The sequence below is a fragment of the Pygoscelis adeliae genome, unplaced genomic scaffold (genome assembly GCF_000699105.1).
Source record: "Pygoscelis adeliae isolate BGI_AS28 unplaced genomic scaffold, ASM69910v1 Scaffold53, whole genome shotgun sequence".
Lineage (NCBI taxonomy): Eukaryota > Metazoa > Chordata > Aves > Sphenisciformes > Spheniscidae > Pygoscelis > Pygoscelis adeliae.
This window is the reverse complement of record NW_008824468.1, coordinates 1,457,806-1,476,263: the sequence shown is the minus strand read 5'-3', so window position 1 is coordinate 1,476,263 and position 18,458 is coordinate 1,457,806. Positions and strand designations below refer to the sequence as shown.

The following is an 18,458-nucleotide window of genomic DNA, read 5'->3' as shown; positions in this document are numbered from 1 at the left end:
TGGGAAGGTAGAAAATGCCCCTACAGGCTCTTATTTTCTGTCATTCATGGCCTTTGAAGCAGCAATCATACTCCTAGTTAATTTTTGGAAACTTACTGCCTGACTGTAGAGTTTTGCCTAGGGAAAGCAGTTGCTATTAGTATGTTCTGGCCAATCTTAATTCTGTTCATAGTCCAAATTGCAAGATACTTACAACTATCATTTTAAGTGCAAATTGCAAGATACTTATCATGACTATCCCTTTTTATTAAAAGCACAATCTTCATGAAAGTTTGATTTGGGTATTGTTGTAAAATTGGGTAATGAATCTCCCACTTCAGTCAACCGGTTCAACCAAGGAAGAGGCTGATCATGTTTGCAGTAATTTCAAAGATCTATGAGCAGAAATAGCATCAATTTGTTAAAGATCAGTGAATTCATCAGTGTCTCTTAGTGGACTAAGATTCTGTCATTTGCTTGAGAAATGCATATTGAAGAAGCTAAGGAAACCTCTTCAGAAGAGTGTGATCCTTTCTGCAAGCTTTAGAAAAGGATTTGGTTTTGGTCAACATGATTTTCCTTCCTTGTAAGCATGCTTGATCACGACGCTTTTTGTCGTTATTAGCTTTGCTAGCAGTATTGCTAACTTCACTGCACAGTTATTTAAATATCTAGGAGCAGCTAGTTAGAGCCATACTGAGGCAATTCCATGAGAGGGTGCCTAGTCCAGCTACTTGTTCTCAGGTTCTAGCAAAAGTTTATCGGGAGCAATACCACACAGTGATCCAGCTTTTGGTATCTAACAAGTAGTTTGGATGCATTTGACACAAAGCTCGGTTCTGAAGTCCTCATTCTGATGACCGTTTTACCTTTCAATTTTTCTTAAGGCGTAGATAAAGACAGTGACAAGGCATTGCCACTGACTTTCTCATCCTGCAGCCTCTCAGCAGCTGCAGATTCACACCTTTCTTTGTCAGAGCTTCCCTTCAAATTTTCATTATTGCATGTGATGAAATACATGCCTGTGATGTATTTGGCATGTGATGGCTAAGAAAGCAAAGTTGTGGGTGTCTTCAGCACTGCAACATCCCTGAGTCTTTGGATCCCTTTACAAGCTTCAACCACCTTTTCTAATGTTATTTTAACTTTACTGCTGAGTTTCTATTCCATTTTTGCCTTTTACAAAGAGAAGTATGAATGTTTTTCTTAACTATTCTGCTCAGAGCAGAAACAATATTTGATTTTTTTGCTTAAGCCCCTTTCAGATTTGTGCTCTCCTCCTGCAAATTTTTTGTGATACTAGAAGTCGAAACCAAGTAATCCAGAACACCTACTTTCCTGCTCCAGCATATGCCGATAAGTCACAAAAGAAAATCGCTACACATCTTTCTTTGGTCCTAGATAAATCCTCTACCCAAGCACTGCAATAAGCTTGAATCTAGTACACTTTTCATTTCAAATTTAGTGAAAATCTGAAGCACTGACTTTGAGAAATATGAGTACAGCAAATAGTCCCTGCGAGTGTCCACAAGTTTTACTCAAAGTTTTGTTTTATTTTAATCAGGTTTGGATATAAATCCATAAAAATGTAAGGCAGTGACAAATCTGTGTGTTTCATAGCTTGTGTCAATAGGAAAAAAACAACACACAAAGCTTTATTTTAAATAGAGATGTTGGAAGCTTCAAGGAAGGGCTGTCAGACATAGCAGTTTGATTTGTAAAGATAATTATATTTAGTGCCTACTGTTTGGTTCTTGAGGATTTCTGTGACTTCAGGAAAGCAAATGTTTGGTATTGCCGATTCTGTCCCATGGTGCCTCATGCTGTGGTTTCAACCTGATCCGCCTCTGGCCTCCCCTTTCCCAAGAACTTGATGATCAAATGTATTTAAACCCTCCTGAGATGCTGCTGTACATCACTATTAGACATGGGCATAATCACTGCAGTAGCACCAAGACTGGAACAAAACCAGATGATACCTAGAAATACCTCTGCTGAATGAGATGAAGCCTCATGTTGTCATGGGGCATTGTAGTTAGGACATCATATTTAACATGGGATTTTTCTAGCTTTTAACTGTGTGCAAAGTTAATAGTAATCTCATTTTGAGATGAGGGAGAAGAAAGGATCTACTTGAGTAAAATGCATTCAAATAGAACTAATTTCAGGAGGAGGCCGAGCTGGCTGTAGCAATACCCTGCAAGAACAGGGATTTTTTTTTTTTTTTAGTCAGCCTGTTCTCTGAAAACAGAGGTTATGCAGTTGTGCTTTCCCTAGCTCTGTCCCCACTCTCTCCCACCCAGCCTTGCTCAGTAACCCTTGACCTTGTCAGCCAACTTCAACCAAATTTGGCAGAGGGGATTAGAGCTCAAAGATATTAGGTTCTGACAACTTTTTGTCTGGGTGGAAAGGTCTCTTGTTTCTGCTACAAAGGCTTTGGTGTGAGTGTAGCCCTTGGTAGGCACAGGAGAATCCATTGTGCAGAGGGATGTGACCAAACGGCCCTTGTGCGAGAAGAGCTTTCACTCGAGCTGGTACCTTACAGGACTGCTGAGCTCTACTGCCTTGGGTAGTACAGCACATGGAGGAGGTTTTGGTCTGCTTTTGCAGGTCTTCAACAAAGGTCAGCATAAGCAAGTGAGCCCCCAGTTACCTGTTCAGTGGCACCTTTGTGGAGCAATTGCTCTGCTCCTGGCCTCAGCTGTCTCTGAGCTCTGCTGCTTCTGAAGATAGATTTCTGCTGCTGTGCTAATACCTTTGGAGATCCAAGGGGAAGAGTAGGCAGGAGCCTTTGCTCTTGCAGAGGCAGTTGTGCTTCTCGGAGACAGGAGGGCACAGTAGGGGGATCTCCTTGGTAGAGGCTGAAAGCAGCCATAGGTGGGCCTGGTGGCTCTCCTCTTTTGATTTCAAATGTTGGTGAATATGTCTCATTACACACCTAAAAATTCATCTGTGAGAGACAAACTCATTGGAAACCAATCGCTTCCTCGCTTCCGCTATTCATACAAATAGTCTGTCAGCTGTGAGTGAACATCTGGACAGAGCAAAATAAGTAGGTAAATGTCTGGTGGCCCTGATGCAATATTTTAAAGGAACAACAGATAGTTGTGTCCTGTCTGCACCTACTGCTGTGGCCATTGGAAATGTCACATTTCCCAGCAACGTCCTTTTTCAGTGCCTTTTCAGCTTATGTTCACAGATCATGTGAAAAAAGCAAAAAATTTGCTCTGAGTTACTCCAGAGTATTTTATATATTTCTTAATCCCTAACTAACAGGCCTTTCTACAGTGCATGTCGAGCATGTATACTGGACACAGACTTCAGGTTTAATCTATACAGTGGGATGACAGATAGGGAGTATGCATATGTGATGGCTATATGTAAACACACTCTTGTTATAGCGTGAATGTGGCCTCTAGGAGTAGTGTTTTGTTTAGCTATAACTTAATCTGCTTCTTGAAGAAAAATTGTTGGAAGACCTAAAGCAGTTCTTCTTTCTGCTCAAGAACATATGTATTGTTTCATTAAAGTGCTTTTTCAAAAGCAGCTCTAAAAAATCACAAACTTGACTGGTTTAACTTTAATCATCCCAGATGTTGGCTTTCATAGTGAGTTGCCTTTTGGGTTAGATACAAGCACCTTTTGGTCAAAGAAAGCAACGTTTCCTGTAGCAGGGACAAGTTTTTTTTGGAGTAATGAGAATAGCTTAGCCTATTTAGAATTAAAGAAAGAAAAATTATTTGGGGAATTAAGTGTTGGAGGACAAAGTTTTCCACTTTGTGGGGTGTTCTCTCCACAGTTGCGGTTATAGTTAGTGGAAAAGCTTGCCACCAGGAATGTTCAGAGCCCTGCAAGGCCTGTTGGCTCTTAACTAATGACCCACATTCTCACAGCTGCACTGAGACCCTGTGTGATGTGGCTGTACTAGTGGAAAACAATGGAGTTATTTATTTCCAGCTGTTTCTGTCACATGAATAAAGGACTGATTTGTGCCAGAGTGTGGTTGCTGTTGACTGCAGCATGAAAATTTAGGGGGTTTTGTAGCCAAAAGAGTGTCACTTATAAGATTGAGAGATCTGAGGACAAACGGTCAAGCGTCTTCAAACGCAACATGTTGGGTTTTTCTCAAGCACATTGTGTGTACATAAAGCCCAGTTGTCCAATTCTGGCTACAATGGCCGCATGGTTTGAAAAAACAGTTCAAGGCCCCACAGTGGAACACTTGAAATGAAAATACGGTCTTTACTCTGACCCATGCTAATTAATCTCTTTCAACGAAGCCAGCGTATACTTCTGAATACACCCTTAACTTCACAGGCTGTACTTCTGTGCTTTTTCTGCTGAAGCTACTCAAGCTGTATCTGGTAGCTCTGCCTCCAACAGTGTGGGAGTGGCTATATTCTTCCTTTTACCATGAGCTAAAAACGCTCAATAGGGCATCATCAAAGCTGTGATGCTTTGATTGTGAACTGCTTCTGTCAAGCTTAACTAATTCCTCTAAGGTAACCTGTTAGTTGCCCCCCAGATAGGGTGAGTCTTTAATGTGCACAATGAGGACAGCGTCTTCTGAGGAAATGTCTTCTATAACTAATGTATTAGTGTAACCTAATATGTTTTACATGCATTGTTTTGGTTTTCACAATTAAAACTGAACTGTTTTTTCTGTCCAAGTTAAAAGTATTAGTAATTGTTTTAATACATTTTGAAGTTACCTAAATGCAAGAAAGACAGTGTTTCACAGCGCTCGGACTTATTGCAGGCAGGTCCTTCAGCAAGCTTGGGCTGAACGTGCGCTGACCTCAGGCTGTTTTGTTGTTCCAGATGTTCAGCAACACCTGTGTAACTGACTTTCACTTGCCAGTGAAAACTAGGCAAAACGTGGGGTTTTTTGCATCTATTGAATAATCAAACCCCAAGAAATGGGAACTTCCTTGAACCGAACTATGTTGGAAGAAGTTGACATAGAACTATTGATTTTTAGCTCTGATCAAGCACTCTTGCCTGACTGGCATAATCAATGGAAGTAAGAATTGTGTCTGCTTGTAAAACAGCAAGGTAATAAGCATGCGCTTGTATTTGTGAGTGTGCATTCACGTGCATGCATGTACGCTTGCATATGTAGACAGACTTTTTATAGAAACTAGGACACTTTTGCCGTGGTTCAGCCCAGAGCGTGTTCCAGAGGGTTTGCCAGCTCTTGCATATGGGTTTGGGTGGAAATGTTTGCGCGTTGTCCTGGTGCCAGAGTGATCCTATTGTTTGAGTGGGATCTTGGTCAGAGGCAATTCTGAGTGATTTAGAGCATGTTGCATTTAATTATTACTTTTTTCCCCTATGTCTATTCAGTGTTTTATGAATGTTTCACAGTCTGTGCACAGCCTCGTTAAGTGCCTTATTGGACTATAACAGCAGGAGTGCTATTAGCAGTTCCAGCAGTTAAGTGTGGCCACGTATCGTGTACCTGCCAAAGAGCTGCTGAACTTATGATGAGCAAGGCAACCAAGTCCTAGCACACTCATCCAAAACACATATCAAATCCCTCAAACTTCTGTTACTAATCAGCAGTATCAGAAGCCGATTCACATGTGCTCTGTGCACCTTTTCAAATACTGCCAGAAATGGATCTCTGCAGCTGTTGCCTGCAGCTGTTTGTGTTTTAGCCCTAATTTCATAGTTCTGTACATGCTGGAGAAACTAAGATGAGTTACTGACTACAGCCAGGCTCTACAGCCAGAGGGAAGGACGCTTATACTATGCTACAGCATAAGTAAGCCCACAAATCCAAGCTTGGAGAAGTCATTCTGTTGCTGGCAGCTGATTGTGATTTTCTTGCCAGAAGGATCATGTGCTGCTTAGGGCTGACTCTCCAGAGGAGGCCTGTAGTTGGAGCTTGCTGGGATATCTCCATGCTCCTGTAGCCCTCACCTTCACTTTGGCTAAAGTTCCTATTTGGGAGAGAGGACTGAATTGTCCAGCCTCTCCCTCTTACCTGTTTCTTCATCTCCCTTTTCCCTCTTCCCCCCACAGTTTTCCAAAGGGAAATAACCAGTTGCTGCTTTGCATTGTTGAAAGGTGTTCTTGGTTTTTGGCCTGATGCTATCCTAGAAAGAGATCATACCTTGAAAGAAAAATGCTGTTAATGAAACACTAATAGAGCATGATATTCAGTACATCCTAGGCTGTAGTACTTCTCTAGGGAGCAAATCTTTAAAGTTATAAAGTGTGGGGGAATTCGAGTAGGGATGCGATCATTTAATGTTGATTGGGGGGGGATATAAAGATGATGGACAGTATGCATAGGTCTAACAACTGTTCAGCACTTGTACTGGCAGTGGTTCAATACTGACAGAGAAGGAAAACCCTCAGGCAATCAACAGCAAATGCTTGTCAAAGGGTCCTTTGAGATTTACTCAGCGTTTGGATCATGGGCAAAGTTAAGTGTTGAGATCCCAGCATGTCCATGTGTTTTCTATGTCAACACTCTGCCCTTTTGGCAGGCCCTTTGAGATTCCTAACGATTTCTGATATAAAGATTCAATAGCACCAATGTTGCTTAAATACCTTTTCAAACCTGTGCTGGTAACAGACTTGTGCTGGGGACTGTTTATAACCAGGGATCTGCTCACACCCACGGAGTCATTAATGCATAAATAGGAACTCTTGTACTGGGAGGTATGTTGTCCTCCTGGTTCTGTGGCATCATTTCCCTCTTCTTCCTCAGCTGATGGACATCAAAAATCATGGGTTAAATGTGGGACAAGTAAGCAGATGAAAAGAAACAAATGCTTTTTTCCTGTTTTGTGCCAAGCAGAGATAAGAATGCCCTCCCGGAGCTTGCTGGCAAAGAGGGACGGGAATAAGAAATGAGGGCATTTTGTTTGCAGGACTCCAGCCAGGCTGTAGAGGGGGTTGAGGAGTTGAGGGGTTTCAGGATCGTCAAACTCTTAAGTCTTCTTGTGGATGGAGTGAGTGGGTTTTCCCTTTATGCCCATCTGGGATCCAGGACAACTTGTGTGCAGGTGCTCACAGGGAAAAACCATTCAAGTCTCCAAACTGATAACTGCCATCACATGCACCTTGTGACATATGCCTGCCTTTCTACTTGTGCAGTTTTTTATCAGGACAGGTCGGGGCTGAGATAAGAACTCATAAACCAGCATAGAAGTAACTCAAACACATAAACTGTTCTTGGGAGCATGAGCATGGTGCTGCTTCTCCCTGCATCCTTATGTTTTGCGTGGGAGTCCAGCTCTGGTGGAAGCGAGAGCTCCTCAGAGGGCTGAATGTCGCAGTCAGCTCAGAGAATTCATCCTGAAATGATTAATTTTGTTACTTGATGAATGGGGAAACCTTGCCACCTGGAGAGAGGATCATCAAGTCTAAGCCAGAAACCAAGAAATCCATATAAGTAAGGCTTTTTTTTTAATTCCCCACCAACTTGAAGTGCCAAATAGATACTTTCCACTAAGCTCATAGTAGTACTTGACTTGGAAACATGGGATCATCTCCTAAGATTCATTGCATATCAGCAAGGACTGAAATATCTTGCCTGGAAAAAAAAAATCTAGCTTTTAAAGCAGCACTATTCTGTAGGTTGTGCTGATTATTGCTTTGTGCTGCATGACTGTGATTTTTGGCATGCAGTGTCACATACCAAATTCCCAAAATAAAATGCTACATGATATTCTAAGAGCTCTTAAGAAGCTTTAAAAAGGGATTTGTCCGCTGAGCGGGTATCTCTTCTGGTGAAGCCAAATGATGCTGCATATAAGTGTTAAGAGGAGGAAACTTTAGTCAGCAGATAATTAGTCTTTTTAAATAAGTGCAAGGGGAAAACAGAAAACCTTCCATCAGTCTTGTGTTTGTAAAAGTTGTCAGCAACCCTGCTTTGACTGTAAAGGGTTTTACAGCTATATGTTTGAATAGCTAAAACATCTGTTCAGCAACATTGTGAAATCCTCGTGTTCGGCACCCTTGATAAGGGGAACTGCTGAGCGATTGGCTCATAGAGGCTCTACAGGCAGCAAGGGCTGTACGTACAGTGGCCACTGCTTGCCTTTCCTCCTCCTGGTCGGAGGAAACCGTAGGAGACAGCTACTATTTTACGTGTGATTTTCCTTTGAGAGGGGGAGAGCAGGAAGTGCCTAGGAAATGGTTCATGGCAGAAACCTGGAGTTGTAAATAGGAGAGAGGAGGAGGAGAGCTCATGGGTGCAGTCTGTGAGCAGTTGAAATACTGCTACCACAGCAGCAGAGGAAAACCAGACTTCTGCGAGAGCGAGCACATCCTAAGCCATCCCGATGGAAAGAGAGACAGTACCCGAGGCCGGGAGAGCAGCCAGCAAAGCCACGCGGATCGCCCTCGGCGTCTTTGTGAGTGGCACCGTTGTGCTGGGCACCACGCTTTTCTTGGGTAAGTGAAAAGGTCAAGGCTAACCCGAATGCGACCCTCCCCAGCCTGTCTGCTTGGTGCCAGTGTTTGTGCTCCGCAACGTGTTTTGGTGAAAATCTTCGTCTCTTCTTCTTTCCCTCCATTTTATACTTATTCCAAAATGGAAATGTGTCAGGAAAGGGACTTGTTGTGGGAACACTAGAGCTGGAAGATGCAACGTGAGCTCATGTAACTTTTTGAATGCTGAATTTAAATTTAGATACTCAGTTGAATGTGTTCTAGCCAGAATTGGGTTCTTTCGGAGAACGGGGAGAAATGGGTGAGACTACGCATATCAGTAACCCCGATTATGAATTCACAGATTGTGAGCAAGCAGAGAAGAGAAAGCAGTGTTATATCCCGTAAGAACTTAGAGACAGATCCTCTTTTGGAATAATTCAGCCCAACTTTTCATTTCTTTAGACCAACACAGATTTCCCTGGACTGGAGGGAACTTAGCCTCTAAGCATATCTTTTGCTTCCTTCCAATCCTTTATGATCTTGTAATCTTGTTTGAAAGGTCTGCTTCGTTTATAATCACAACAGAGAAAATTATGCTAGGTTTTCTATAGAATATTTAAAGCACCAGGCTCGCACTCGGTTAGTGTTTTTCTGCTCTAGAGCAAATTCTACAAACGTTTGTAGGCAAGTAACCTTTGTGTATGTGAGTAATCCCACTCAATTCAACAGAACTCTTTATAAACATGAGCAGGATTGAATCTTCAACTTGTTAGTGCAAAATATTGTTTCTAGATGAGAAATAACATTTTTTTTTTTTCACTTAAAGAATACAATATCAAACACTAGGGAGTAGTGGAGACCTTATTTCTTTTTTTTAGCACTAGATTGTTTGTTTATTGCTTGTAAAAAAACAATAGACGTTTACCACCATAGCTTGTCAGAGATAGAAGTGCTTTATCCATAGACCAGATGTGAAAATTCAAGCAAATATATTAATTCTTAGAGATAGTTTTCTAAGTGTGCTGAGGCCTATTCAGTAGCCAGACGGATTCAGTGTCAAAATTTTCATTGGCGTAACTGCTAAGAAAATAAAAATGCTGGCCTTGGGTCAACCAAAATGTTTTTAGGATTTGTTTGGAAATTGTCTGAGGTTTTCAACCAAAAGAATAAAGGAAAAAAGTTAAACTGTGTTGGTTTAACTTTTTGCCAATGCAATATTTCCATGTTTCATTCATACACTGTGTTTTGTTTGAAAGTTTAAGTTTAACTCTTTTTTAGTTTTGTTAAACTGTAGAAAAGGAGACCATTATTTCTGGTCATGGGAAACATTTCAGGCACCTCAAGATGACGTTTTCTTCAGTTTTCATTTAATCTGCAAAACTTGCTGTTTCTGGTAGACCTGAAACAATTTCCCTTCAATTTTCCAGCCTGAGGAGTGAAATGTAGCCTTCTCCTGCTTCTCTTGTTTATTCTTCTCAGAGCTCTTACAACTCTAAGAGGAATCTGGGAGAATCATGTGTTTTTATTTACTGTTACTTGCTCATACCGGCTGTAGCCGTACCGTGACTTCAGTGGGGAGCTACCAGGGGAGTCACTTGGCATCATGCGGGGTCCTGCCTGCGGCTCTCCGGACGGTAGTGTGGGCTGTGGCAGGACAGGAGCCACCTCCTCCTTGGGAGCCGAGGCCAGAGCAAAAGGAAGCAGATGGATCTCCAGCTCCCTTGGGCAAGAAGTCAGGCAGCTTTGAATCTCAATTTGGTAGCCTTCCCTCCTGACTTGGTAGCCCTTTGGACTTCTCAGATTATAGGAACATCCACATTATTTGCATCTGCATATTTGTATGCCTTTTCCCCTTTCAGATTTTTTTGGGGAGCTTAATTACGGTGTATATTTGCTTAATAATCTGGAAACAGGCTTATAAAGGAAGAAGCTGGGACACTGAGTGTTATAACCACGACTGTGGGTAATAATGTAATGGTTAGTTCTCTTAACGACAACAACAGCAACAAAAAGGCAAGAGAACAAAACCAGGCAAAGTTTTTTTCAATCAAAATTAGTTGTTAATTAAAAGGGAAACATTACTGCCAAAGATTTTTTTTTTAAATTTGCTCTAATGATGAAGCTGTAAATGGAACAAAACCAGTTGAAATGGTATTTTGCTTTTGTTTATAAAGTATCAAAGCCACGAGGGCTACTTCAGATTCTTTACTGATTCTTTTTAATTTTCCTTCATTTTCCATCAAGTGCAAAAGAATTAAATGGTGTCTGGGATTTTCCTTCCTTTCTCCGCTTTGTTAAGAAAAAAAAAAATCTAGCAAACTTTTAAGACCTGGGTGGGTTCTAAAAGGCTAACTTTAAAGTGGGGAAAAGGTGGGTTGGGAGGAGTGCAACACTTAATAGGCACATTATCCATTATTTGTATTTCACGCAGCTCAAAATCATATTCTGGAGGCCTCCACTTCTCTATTTTCTACTGTTCTTCAATATTGCAATTACAGTCTTTATAAGCCTCAAAGTCTCATGTATTTTTTGGCTAATTTACAAAGGTTGTTGAGGTGCTGTGTTTCACTGAGTCAATGCAAGCTTTGGTAAAGTTGTCCAGAAATAGTTTTACATTCTCAGTTTCTAAGAAAATTGGAATGAAATTCAGGCATTTCTGTCATTAATTGTCATTAAAGCTATGATGTTGGAAGAGATGAAACAGCTTTATATTCAATTCTAGCTATAGGGTTTTTTATAGTAAAATTTTTCCTGTGCTGAAACACCATTTCACATCTTCCTATCCCTTTTGAACGATATAACTACAGGAGAAATTGCTTTATAACTATCAGCACTGGTAAAGCTATGATACCTTAGTATATTCCATTGTTGGGTTTTTTGTTTGGTTTTTCTTGCTTTTTTTTATTTTTGCCATGGACTGAGTTATTAAGATAATGGATATAATGAGACATTTCTTTAAGTCTACTGAGCACGTCTACTGAGACTCTCCCATCCTCATCCCAAGTATCAATTATCTGCAGATTTGCTGCCTGGCAGCAGTGTCTGAAATTAGCAATTCCTATGCTTAAGTTTCAGTGGCAGCTGTAATACACATTTTTAAAAGATGAGCAAAATTAACTGACAATTTCATAGTCCTTGTCAGCAAGGTTTTTGGAAGCAAATACAATTGCAATACTTCTGGGAGCCAGTTCAGACAGAAACCGCGCTGTACCTTATAAACCGCAGCTATCCCTGTGCCCATTGCTATCTGCTTTATTCCAGGCCGGAATAAGGGGACCCTGAAAGCGTCCCGTCGGCACTGGGTCATGCCGGTGGGGCCGGGCAGCGCAGTGCTGCTGCAGGAGGTGCAGCAGGGCAGCACAAGCCCCACAGCTCGGGAGGAGTTGTGGAAACCCTGCAGAAGGTGGCTAGACAGCTCCGTGTTGCATTGTCAGCTGTGAGAAGTGCCTCTCTGGAGGATGACAGCAACAATGATTAATTGTTTGTACCGTGGTGGCGCTCGCTGCCAGTGAGTAAGGCTGAAGTTACTTCAGGCACTGTGCAAACGCACGCTGGGAGACAGCCCTTGCTCCACGCTGCCTACGGGCAAAGACAGAGGAAGGAGAAAGCAGGCACAGGAGGGGAAAATTATTTGTTACGAGCTGCAGTATTTACTTAATATACATTCTAACTGTTTTAAATCAATGTAGTCAGAGATGTATTAGGGCCAGAGCTTGCACTGACATTTGAATGATCAAGTACAAAATATTTGGCTGCAATGGTCAAAATTCATTACAAATGATCTCATTATGGTTTTCTATTTTGCAGTTAGCCAAGGTCTTATAAATTTTCATCCGAAGCAACAGTACTGTTTGACCTCAGAATGCATTGAAGCTGGTAAGCAACAATTTTACCCTATTATATCATGATTATAGTATGTTAATGAGATATTTATACCATTTAAATTTTTTCCATGATACATTTTACTCAGAAAACTTCATTAATAATGGGGGGGAACCCCAACTTTTTAAACAGTCACTGTTTAAGTTGCTGCAGATCTGTTTATTTTCTACAACTAAAATTCATGTTTTAAATTGTTTTAACTCTGTTCTACCCAGGTTAACTCAAAGTTTCCCATAGGGTTTATTTTTTTAATAGGAAACAAAATGTTGGGTGACTTGACCTTCAGGTACATTTTGTTGTTTCGTTCTCAGTAGTCAGAAAACTAGCAAGTGAATTGTTAAGCACAGAATTGCTTTAGGGACGGATCTTGCACAGACTTGCACAATCGTAATGTGGTGACTATGACTCAAAATCTGCAGCTACTTCCATATTGGCAGGCTCTTCTCCCCACACAGAGATACATGTGGTAAGCCTTATAGAGCTGGGACATCTATTAGCATTAAATGCAAGCTAAAGGCACCAGGCTTGGTAGGACCTGAGACACACCCATTTTGCACTGGTCAGTTTTGACAGAGTTTTGCTCGCGCTAAATCAATGAGAGTTTTGTCACCGAGTATAATGAGAGCAAAGATCAAACAACAGTTACCACATCTGGAAATCTGCCCCTAGAGCTGTCTTATTGGAAATAAAGTGGACATTGTGTGAACTTATAAGAGTATTTCCATTCTGAACCGTATTAAGCTGATACTGTGCGAGGTGTTTGGCTTGTGTTTGAAATGCTGACAAATTCTGTGGGGCTCCATAAATTGAAAACTTTGCAGATCTCAACATTACCAGGACATTTCTTGCCATTCTGCTTCTGCTCTGTGCTGCAGTGGCAGTGCTTTTGGCCACCCTGGGCACTGCCCTCCAGAGCTGGTTCTTGAATAAGTGCAAATATCTAAGAAAGGTGGGATGACTAATCAAAACACCCCCACCCCCAAAACCCCAACAAAAAAAAAGTGGGGGGGCTTCATCTTGAGCTTCAGAACAAAAAAAAAAAGTCCCTTAAGAAGTTTGAATCTGAATTGGCCTTCTTTTTCTCGCGTGCACACGAAGTAACACGGATTTTTTTGGTAAGCTCAGCAGAAGCTGGGATTTTGCACCAAGGCAGATCCAGACACCTACGTGACCTGACTGTTTTAGCTCAGAGTGCTCTGTGTAGAGACTACATAGTGTCTCACGACCTGAGCCCTGCCTTGCTGAACAACTTTTCAGGAGTGATAGAAAATTGCCAAGGACCAAAATGTCTTCAGTGTAGCCAGTTTGAGAGTTTCTAATGTGAGAGAGAGAATTACAGCTGAGACAGAAATATCATAGGAAGAGTTACTCTAAGTGGATGAAGAAGAGTTACTGGATGCTAGAAATAGTACCATAAAGTCTGTAAAAGTTATCAGATTTCCTGCTAGGATTTTTAATCAGTTATTTGGATAAGCCTCAAAACATATGGTCATTTAACCAAAAAATGTCCAGTATCCACATATTCCATGTTACTCAACTCATGTAGATTTATGCCACAATCACTATAATGTATGAAAGGGGTAATGGTTTTAAACTGAAGGGAGTAGATTCAGACCAGATACAAGGAAGAAACTTTTTACGCTGAGGGTGGTGAAGCACTGGAAGAGGTTGCCCAGAGAGGTGGTGGATGCCCCATCCCTGGAAACATTCAAGGTCAGGTTGGAGGGGGCTCTGAGCAACCTGATCTAGTTGAAGATGTCCCTGCCCAGGGCAGGGGGGTTGGACTAGATGACCTTTAGAGGTCCCTTCCAACCCAAACCATTTTATGATTAGATACTCAAAAGCTATTAAGTCTCTGGCTTGTCAGACTGATCTCTCTCTTACCAGTCTCACCTGCAACAGCAACTGGCAGGGATGCAGTCACAAAATGGAAATACTACAGTTATCTTTTCCAATGAATGTTAGATCAGAACCTGATTTGTTTTCTTGTGCAGCTATTCAGCTAAAGGTAAACAGTGCATAATTTCTGGAATGCTAATTACAATCTGCTTGATATGTACTGCTACTAAATTCCTTAGGCAATTAATTCTATCCTGGCAACAATGGAGAGCCTGTCTTCAGGTGTCTGGCTCCAGCAGTTCATGTTCCTGTAGTGCTAGGTTCAGTGGTCATTGCTGTATGGCATGCAAAAACATTCATTGCAGATATTTTGTCTTTTTTTTGCTTCTCACGTAGGCACTGTTAGATACTAGAGAAGCTGGGTGGTATTCTTGCTGCTCTTTAAAAATGACAGAGATCAGGGCACACATCAGCCCCAGAGAACATCAAGGCTTAGCTTGCAAGTGAGGTCAGCATCATGTTGCAGAGACTGGTAAATGTTACTCATCGCTTCTGGACTGTGGCCTTGTGTAATTCTCTGTTTAGGAAAAAGTGTCCCACAAAATCTATGTAGTGTCTTTTTTACAGCTGCTGGCATCCTAAGCAAGATAAATCAATCCATAGATCCGTGTGAGAACTTTTATCGATTTGCATGTGATGGCTGGATATATAATCACCCTATTCCTGAAGACATGTCAAACTATGGTGTTTATCCTTGGCTGCGACACAATGTGGACCTCAAACTAAAGGGTGAGTATGTAATTTCTGTAAGTGTTTGGTTGGCTTGTCACTGTAGCTTGTTAACTGGCTGGTTTTGAAATTAGTAAGACTCCACGCTTCTTTTTGATCATTGGATAATATCCAACAGCCCAACTTGATGTTCTCTTTTAAGTATGTTTTTGTTGGTTTTTATTGAAAATAACATTGAGAGATAGTGAATTATAACAGAAACAGAACTTGGGAGGACAAGTACAATTGCTGGAAACTCTACTAGTTAAGAATGGAGGACGAAAGGATTCTCCTTATACCAAAGGAAAAAGCGAGGGGATTTGAACTCTTTTCCCCCTTGGAGTAGACGGGTAGACCAGAGTGCAGGAGCACAGCATGCGTATTTAAGAATGTCCCACATCCAGACAAACATCAGTCTGGGACAGCACTCTGTCTCTAATGGTGGCCAATAGCAGGAAAAGAATGTAATAAGGCAAAACCAGAGTGGTATTTTCTAGTATACTTACCTAGCTCTTGGCAGGAGGCAATTTACAGACTTCCGAGACGGAGGTTGTTTGGGTATTGTGTTTCCTTCACGTTGCTGTTCAAGCTGCCATTGAAGTACATGAGCTATCATCAGTGAAACAGAAGGCTGCTTAAGAATGTGTGTCTGGAGGAAAAAATAGCCCCGGGGTGGAAATGTGTAGGAAGAGAGGTATTTTAATCTACATGTGACTTGACTTTGTGCTATACTCTGCAGCAAGGCCACCTCATCAGGAAGCTGTGCAGACCAACTGGGGAGAAAAGGTGATGATTATTGTTAGGTAGGAAAACCCTGCCAATTCTTACAATTTTCGCTAAAAGTGAGTCATGCAAAAGAAGGGAGGTGTGCAAGATTTATTATTGGTGGTGGTGTGCTTGAGCATTGCACGCCTTGAGCACGTTATTGACCTATTAGTTGACATAAGAGCCTGCTTTGAGCTCACCACAGAACAGAGGTCAATTTTAGGATATTGTCCTTAAATATAGCATTTATTTTTCTTTTAGATTTTGTACATATGTGCTTGTGTAGGCATCAAAGCCCTTCTCTGCTTGCTTTTTTCAGTCATATCGTATTCAATTTTCACATCGTTAAGTATTTTAAAAGCTGCATTCGGTTTCAGAATATGAGTTTGGATTTTCAGCATAGGATACGATCTGATGACTGCTGTTTTAAGTCTGCTGAAGATGTCACAGCCAAAGGAAAAAAATATTGCTAGAGCATGTTTTAAATTATGCTTTGCATTCTAATTGTTCTGCTGCCAGAATCGGGCTGTATTAGATAACTGCACATCCTGCATGAACCACAGCCACAAAGAAGCCAGTCCTAACTGAATATAGAGTAGCAAGCTGTGACTCTCATCCTTAATTTCCTCTTTTTACAGAGCCTAATCAAGGACATCATGCTAAGCCACATTTTTATATGGTTTTCTTACTGCAGTCCCTTTAGAAGCTGCTAATCCCTAGCTAGGAAAATACAAGACAAAGAAAGAAACATCTAAGTGAGAAGTATTTGCTTAATGGAAACTCCATATCAAAAGAGGGGTGTAATGAAGTGCCTGATAACTACTTTAAAGATATGAAATGTTGGGTGGTGTAGAGGAGTTGATTTAATATAACGTTTGTCATCCCCTCCTTAACTTTTTACTTAATAAACTTTCCAGAATATATTCTTGGTAATTAAAAAAGGAAAAGAAAAAAAGTGTTGGATGTCAGTGTTGGTAGCTGAAATAACAAGGTGTAACTTCAGCCTCTATGTATGTTTGTGTTTTAACTTGAGTTACTTCAGTAAATTAGCTTGACACTGAGTTATTAATTTGTGGATGACCACAACCTTGCTATCAAAAATTTTAGCACAATGAAGATCTCTTGCATAGAGAAACATATATATGGCTGACCAGACCTTGGAAGCCAATTTAATCTGTCCTTGCTAAAGAACTCTTAATGGAACTTTGTACTTCATTGTAAATGTCCCTGTTTGACGCTCAGTAGATTAAAAAAGCCGCAGTCTTTAAAGAGCTGATTATTACACAAGTTCTATGTTCTGAAATATTTATCATATTAAAGAAAACTATTAATCTTAAAGTGATAACATGGCTTGGCCAGAAAGCCACATTTTTAATATTTGATATTCTTTGATGGTGTGATATAGACAGAAGTACTTATTCAGGCAATATATTAAAAAATGATGTTACTTAAAATAAATTATTTGAACACTAATCTGTTTTCTGGTCCCTGAATGTTCCTGAGCCTTAAGCAGAAAGGGAGTTTGGGTATTTGTGCAAAGACCTGTGTACGGCCTTAGTTACACAAGGGTATCTTCAATCTTCTGGAAGCTTCATTTTTTGTTCAGGGGGCAATTGCTACAGAAGATCTTCCAGCTGATAATGGGTAGCAAGTGTAAGAATTGGTTTTGCCTTACCAAAAAGTGGTAGGTGTAGCTGTATAATGTACTGAACCCTGCATTAACTATTACCGGGTTTGAGAGCAAAGCTTGTTTTTTTTTTCTTTTTTTTGAGATTGCAATAACACAAGAGCATACGACTTTGCAGGTGTCAGCTTCAAGACAGGGTAGAACATTTTCTGTATCGGTGAAGGTTTTTTGTGCTTTAATGGGGAATTCTAAAGAGAGGAATGGCAATAGGTCAATGGAAAATAGCTGAGAACTACTGGGTGGCAGATTTTTTTGCCTGCGTATCTCTGGTTGATTGAAGGAACAGGACAAGAAACGTTCATTTCAGGGTTCTTCTAGATTTGCAAAACTTATGTGGTAGTTAAAAACTCTATTTTTTTCTAAAATTTGGGTTTATAATGGGGTAGGAAAATTATATGTATATATATAATGCTCCCATGGCTTTCTCTAGCTGTCTTAGGATAGATCCAAACTAAAATTATATCATTATTTCCCCTTTAATTTCTTTTCCATCCTTTGTTTGAGGGTCACTTGAATTTCTTTTTCTGCCCTCAGAGGAATCCATAAACCACATGTGTAACTCACTTTGATCTCCTGGCTGTACAAAATGGCTAAAATCCTAGCTTGGTGAAAGCAGCGGTAGGTCTTTCGTCGGATGGCAGCAACAAGCAGGATTTCATGCGTTGTGGAGGAATGTACAGAAGACAACTGTAGATAGCCAAAGATATGTCAAAAGCAGAGACTTGTGGTTTTGGTTATGACCCAGGTCCAGGTAATGGACATCTAAAATTTAGGTTAAAATTTCTTGGTTCCTTATAGAACTGTCCTAGGGAGGACAGGGGTACTCTTACTTCCAGTTAACCGTTCCTGGCTGCACCAGACCGTCCTGATTTGAAGCCAGCCTTTCATTTGCAGATACGCTGCAGGCGTATTAAGAAGTGCCTCTCGTTAGTTAAGAGCAAACACTTTTAGTGACGATGGGCCTATGAGGAAGCTCTTGGAGTCCTTCAAAATGGGAAAAATGGTTTGACTGTGGCACCTGTTGTATGAACAAAAGCTATCTCAAACTGCAACTGTTTCAGCCTTATGTCAGGTCAAGATTGCAATGTCTCTGTGAATTAATAAATGTTTTTTACTTACCATAAAATTTCCTGCAAAGCTTTTTTTG

The 18,458-nt window shown here is 40.8% G+C and overlaps 1 protein-coding gene across 1 annotated transcript in view; it reads left to right on the top strand.

The window, feature by feature from the left end:
* The first annotated feature begins 8,028 nt into the window (after positions 1-8,028).
* The window catches only part of PHEX (phosphate regulating endopeptidase homolog, X-linked), a 109,037-nt gene continuing 98,607 nt past the window's right edge, over positions 8,029-18,458 (top strand). The window contains exons 1-3 of the mRNA XM_009321134.1: positions 8,029-8,391; positions 12,178-12,246; positions 14,719-14,880. Coding sequence (XP_009319409.1) covers positions 8,280-8,391; positions 12,178-12,246; positions 14,719-14,880 — 343 coding nt within the window. The 5' untranslated portion in view covers positions 8,029-8,279. The remainder of the gene's footprint in view (positions 8,392-12,177; positions 12,247-14,718; positions 14,881-18,458) is intronic.